Raw genomic sequence first — 4919 nt, forward strand, 5'->3', positions numbered from 1 at the left:
ATGGATTGGTCGAAGGTCTTGCAGAGAATATTTTTAAAAACGGGTGCATGGTATTGTAGTTTAGCTGAAAATCTCCCAAGGCAAAAACTCCTTCTTGCAATGGAAATCAAAAGGAAAAACACAAATGTTCTGATATCTGTAGTAGTAGTAATCCTCAGCTTTACTACTTCCAAGTTATGTGCAGCCTGCAGTAGTAGTAGCTCAACTTTGTCCCGCGAGATTAGCATTGGCGTTGTCCTGGATATGGGATCGGTTACCGGGAAGACTATCCACCGATGCATTACAATGGCAAGCTCCGAGTTTTATGCTTCTCATATTCACTTCAAAACGCGGATAGTTTTGCACACCAGAGACTCCAAGGGGGATCCCACTCATGCAATATCAGCGGGTAAGTTCAGTCTTTGTTTCCTTACCAGTTTTTGCAGGCTATGATTCAAACGATGCATAGTCAACTTTAGAAAGTTTGGACTCGGCAAACAAAAATGAATAAATTGATACAGAGCCAGAAAAAAAAAGGTGTTTAGCCGGGATGATCAAGCCCGGGGAATTGTGTATTTGAGTGTTTAACTATGTAGTTGTATCAGGCCACAGCACCACTAATAGAGTACGTTCCAACATTTAGAATCAATGGTAAATTTAATAAATAGGATGTTACTGACAAGTTTCCATTAATCTTTTAAGAAGATAATCAGGTATATATAGTGAACAAATGATCAGATGGTCGATAGGTGCTTGTAGCTTGAAATCCAAGTTACCGACTGTTAATTTCCTTTAGACTTTTTACTAAGCAAAAATATTTTAGGTAAGTTGCATACTTGCATCATAATAAGCAGCTAGAGAAAGTAGACAGGTGTTCTCTTCCCAAATTCTATCTTGCAACTAACAATTTAAGAACCACTTTGATTTGCTTTTATGGTTGAATATGAACTTGCAGCTCTTGATCTTCTGGAAAACGTCAAGGTGCAAGCAATCATAGGACCTGAAACATCCTTGGAAACAAAATTCCTAGCCTTACTATGCGGCAAAGCCAAAGTTCCAATGCTTTCATTTTCTTCAGTCCTCTCTGGCATATATCCTTTCCTTGTCCAAATAAAGCAGGATGAAACTTCTCAATTTAAGGGGATTGCTTCCATCCTACAGTCATATAAATGGAGGAGTGTTATCATCATTTATGAGGACAATGATGATGGAAGAGAAGCATTACCATGCTTGATTGAGTCTCTCCAAGTGGCAGACGTTCATATTGCTAGTAAGAGATCAATTTCACCTCTCTCCTCTGACGATCAAATAAACAATGATCTTCACAAGCTGAAAACCCTGCAAGCAACCATCTATATTGTCCACATGTCACCATCACTTTCATCTCGCCTGTTTCTTAGTGCAAAGAGGATAGGATTGATGAAAGAAGGGTATGCTTGGATTGTAACTGATAAGACAGCGAACCAATTTTCTTCCATAGATGATGAAGTGATCGAGTCATCGCAAGGATTGCTAGGTATGAAGGCATATATACCATCATCAAGCAAGTTACGTGGGTTCAAATCACGATGGAGGATGGTAGTATATGCCGAGGATCCTTTGATGGAAGCCAGGGAGATGGATGTTTTATGCATTTGGGCCTATGACACAGTTTGGGCACTTGCCAAGTCTACTGAAAGGGTGTGGACTGAGACTCTGAATGCGGGGAACCAAGGCTCCTTGGACGTTGCACGTGTTGCAAATTGTGATAGTGGAACAAGGCTTTTATATGAGATTTTAGGGTCAAAATTTACAGGTTTAAGTGGTGAATTTCAATTTTTTGACGGGAAATTACATTCTGAAACCTTCCTTATAGTGAACATCATCGGAAAAGGAGAGAGGAGAGTTGGATTTTGGACTCCAAAGCATGGCATTAATAAAGAACTACCGCCCTCATTCAGGGGGAGAAGTCTATCTTCTTCTACTACTACAAAAACAGGTCTGGAAGCCGTCTTATGGCCGGGGGTTTCAGCGACTGCTCCAACAGGAGGTAGAAAGCTAAGGATTGCAGTGGTCAACGCTAGTGGATTTCCGGAATTAACAAAAGTGCACTACGATCCTGAAACCAATACAAGTAGTTTCACGGGCTATTGCGTAGATGTCTTTATTGCTGCAATAAATTCCTTGGATTATCAAGTACCATATGTGTTCGAAAACTGGGAGAATTTGGGGACTTACAATGATCTCATTGACCAGATATATCATCAGGTGCTTTTTACCTCCTCAGATAACATATGCATTGCTACACTACATCTTTTGTTTTGTTTCACTTTTATAGTTGCAAACCCTTTTTGTAGCTGCTCATAAATCTTAGGCAAGCAAATTGATTCTCTGTTGCTTGCAAAACAAATTGTTTAGAAATATGATGGCGCTGTGGGGGATATCACAATAAGAACAAACAGATCTATGTATGTGGACTTCACATTGCCTTTCACAGAATTAGGGACTGGAACCGTAGCAAGGCGTGGAAACAGTGATATATGGGTTTTCTTAAAGCCCCTTCATGCTAATCTATGGCTTACAAGTGCTGCCTTCTTTGTACTAATGGGATTGGTGGTTTGGACCCTCGAACATCCTACCAATGCAGAATTCCAAGGTTCAGTTGCATACCAAATCGGAACAATCTTGTGGTTTGGCTTTTCGACCCTTGTTTATGCTCATAGTAAGCCCTCTACTTCCATTACCTAAGCGCTATTTATTGAACTACTTGATATTGTTACACCATGACTGCACGCGTAAATGACTAATAGTTTGTATTAGTGGATATTAAATAATGAAAACGTATCACCGTATAATACATAGATAGTATAACAGAGGATCCAAAGCCGTTCTGGGGTTAATCAATGTTTTGAAAACCGGATCGGACCGGCCAGTTCGACCCCGTTAAACTGCGAACCGGCTATGCTTCTAGTTTGGTTCAACTAAAAATCCAAAGAATTAATTGAATCGATCAAAATCGGTCAACGGTTGAACCGGTCAAAATCGGTAAAAATCGGAAGGTTCAACCGATTTTTATTAAGTATTTATTTTTTTAAAATAAATATTTTAGTTTTATTCAAAATTTTTAATACTAAAATGAATAAAAAATTATTAAACCTTTGAACCGATCGAACCGTGAATCGGAAGCTTTTCTGGTTCACTCTCCGGTCCGAGTTTAAAAACATTGGAGTTAATTGGAGTAACCATGTCGTGTTGCAATATTGATTGGCATTGCAGGAGAAAAGTTGACAAGTAATTTGTCAAGGTTCGTGGTGATTATTTGGTTGTTCGTTGTTCTTATTCTCACTTCAAGCTACACTGCCACTCTGAGTTCTATGTTGACAGTGCGACAGATTCAATTAGTAACAGCAAGGAATTATGTAGGAATCCAATATGGTTCTTTTTTAGGGGGGCTACTTGTTGCCAGCAATCTAAATTTTACAGGGCTTCACCCTTACACCTCACCTGAAGACTATGCTTCTGCTTTATCTGGAGGAAGCAAGAACCGTGGGGTTAGTGTTGTAGTTGATGAACTACCATACATCAAGATCTTTCTTGCCAAGTATGGTAAAGATTATGCCATGGTTGCATCTCAATCTAACACTGCTGGTTGGGGTTTTGTAAGTATCTGCTCTTCCCCGTCTTCTTTTGGTTTCTTAATAGATCTGCCAATCCACACAATGAGCAAGCAATATCACTAATTTGCAGTACAAATCTGCCAATCCACACAATGAACCAATGATGTTTTGCACGTACAGGTGTTTCAGAAAGGTCTGCCCTTAGTGTCTGATATGTCACAAGCAATTGTGAAGCTCAGGGAAGAAGGGAAACTTGAGATGATGGAGAAGAAATGGTTTAAGAGCCAATCATCATTCATGCCGGAAAATGCAATTAGTACTCCTAACATTTTGAACCTTGATAGTTTTGGCGGTCTATTTGTTGTTAGTTTTCTTTCATGTGTTGCAGTTCTTTTTATACGATTCACATTCATGTTATTCAAGAAGTTTGGGCTTAAGAATTTCATCAAACTTCTGGATGGAGGAAAATTAGCACTGATGTTTAGATTCCTAGCCTCAAAAAGAGGCAATGCAATTTGCTAGGAACAAAAATATTAGATGGCCATCAAGTTACCATTTAGGATTGAATTTTAATTATGCTGTAAAAATTCAAAACTTTGATAATGCCAATATGCACGACAGATTGTACAAGCATATTTTTGGGTTTGCAGATGAACAAGAACTTCTGACTCAAATCTAAAGCCATAAAGTCTTGGAAAAATTGATGATTAGGGTCAAGCTTGCTATACTGATCAAATGTATAATTGGGATAAAGCGTTGTCGATTATCTCTTTGAGAATTGGTTTACGTGCCAAGTCAGCGGTTCCTCATATAATTAGTTCTATGTTAAGAATTTAATTCTTCCCTCTTTCTGGTAAATAATTTTTCATCAATTCTTACAATTTGGGAGCTGCTTTTTTATCTAAGTCAATTTACTAATTGAAAAAAAAAAAAAAACCTTCCTTTTCATAAGTTATAGGTCCATTTTCCATAAATAATCTCAACCAATTATTTGTTCTTTCGCTTTATTGAAATTTTATGTCCTTAGTTAATAAAAATTCTAATAAGAATATATAATCCAAGGAAAAAGCACAGGAAATGATATTAGTATTACCCTAATATGATTATATTTAATATGATATTAGTAATATCATTTTATAAGTTAATTAGATTTTAGTAACATCATGCTTTCAATTCACATTGTAGTAGTACATAAGTACTTTAAGTTATAAAAAATCTAATAGGTGCCCAACAAACATTCATTAGTCTGCATTTTTTTCTCTCTCAAAAACTACTAAAACATTTTTTTTTCTACAATTTACTAAGAATTTTTTATTAGTCTTACTAATGGGGTTTTTTTTTTAA

At 37.2% G+C, this 4919-nt stretch overlaps 1 protein-coding gene across 1 annotated transcript; it reads left to right on the plus strand.

The window, feature by feature from the left end:
* LOC140036444 (glutamate receptor 1.3-like) lies at window positions 1–4097 on the plus strand. The gene is made up of 5 exons (XM_072077861.1): window positions 1–388; window positions 935–2226; window positions 2377–2680; window positions 3235–3617; window positions 3756–4097. The coding sequence occupies exons 1-5, from the start codon at window positions 1–3 to the stop codon at window positions 4095–4097; spliced, it is 2709 nt and encodes a 902-aa protein (XP_071933962.1).
* The last annotated feature ends 822 nt before the right edge of the window (window positions 4098–4919 follow it).

This window comes from Coffea arabica, chromosome 2e, assembly GCF_036785885.1.
Source record: "Coffea arabica cultivar ET-39 chromosome 2e, Coffea Arabica ET-39 HiFi, whole genome shotgun sequence".
NCBI lineage: Eukaryota > Viridiplantae > Streptophyta > Magnoliopsida > Gentianales > Rubiaceae > Coffea > Coffea arabica.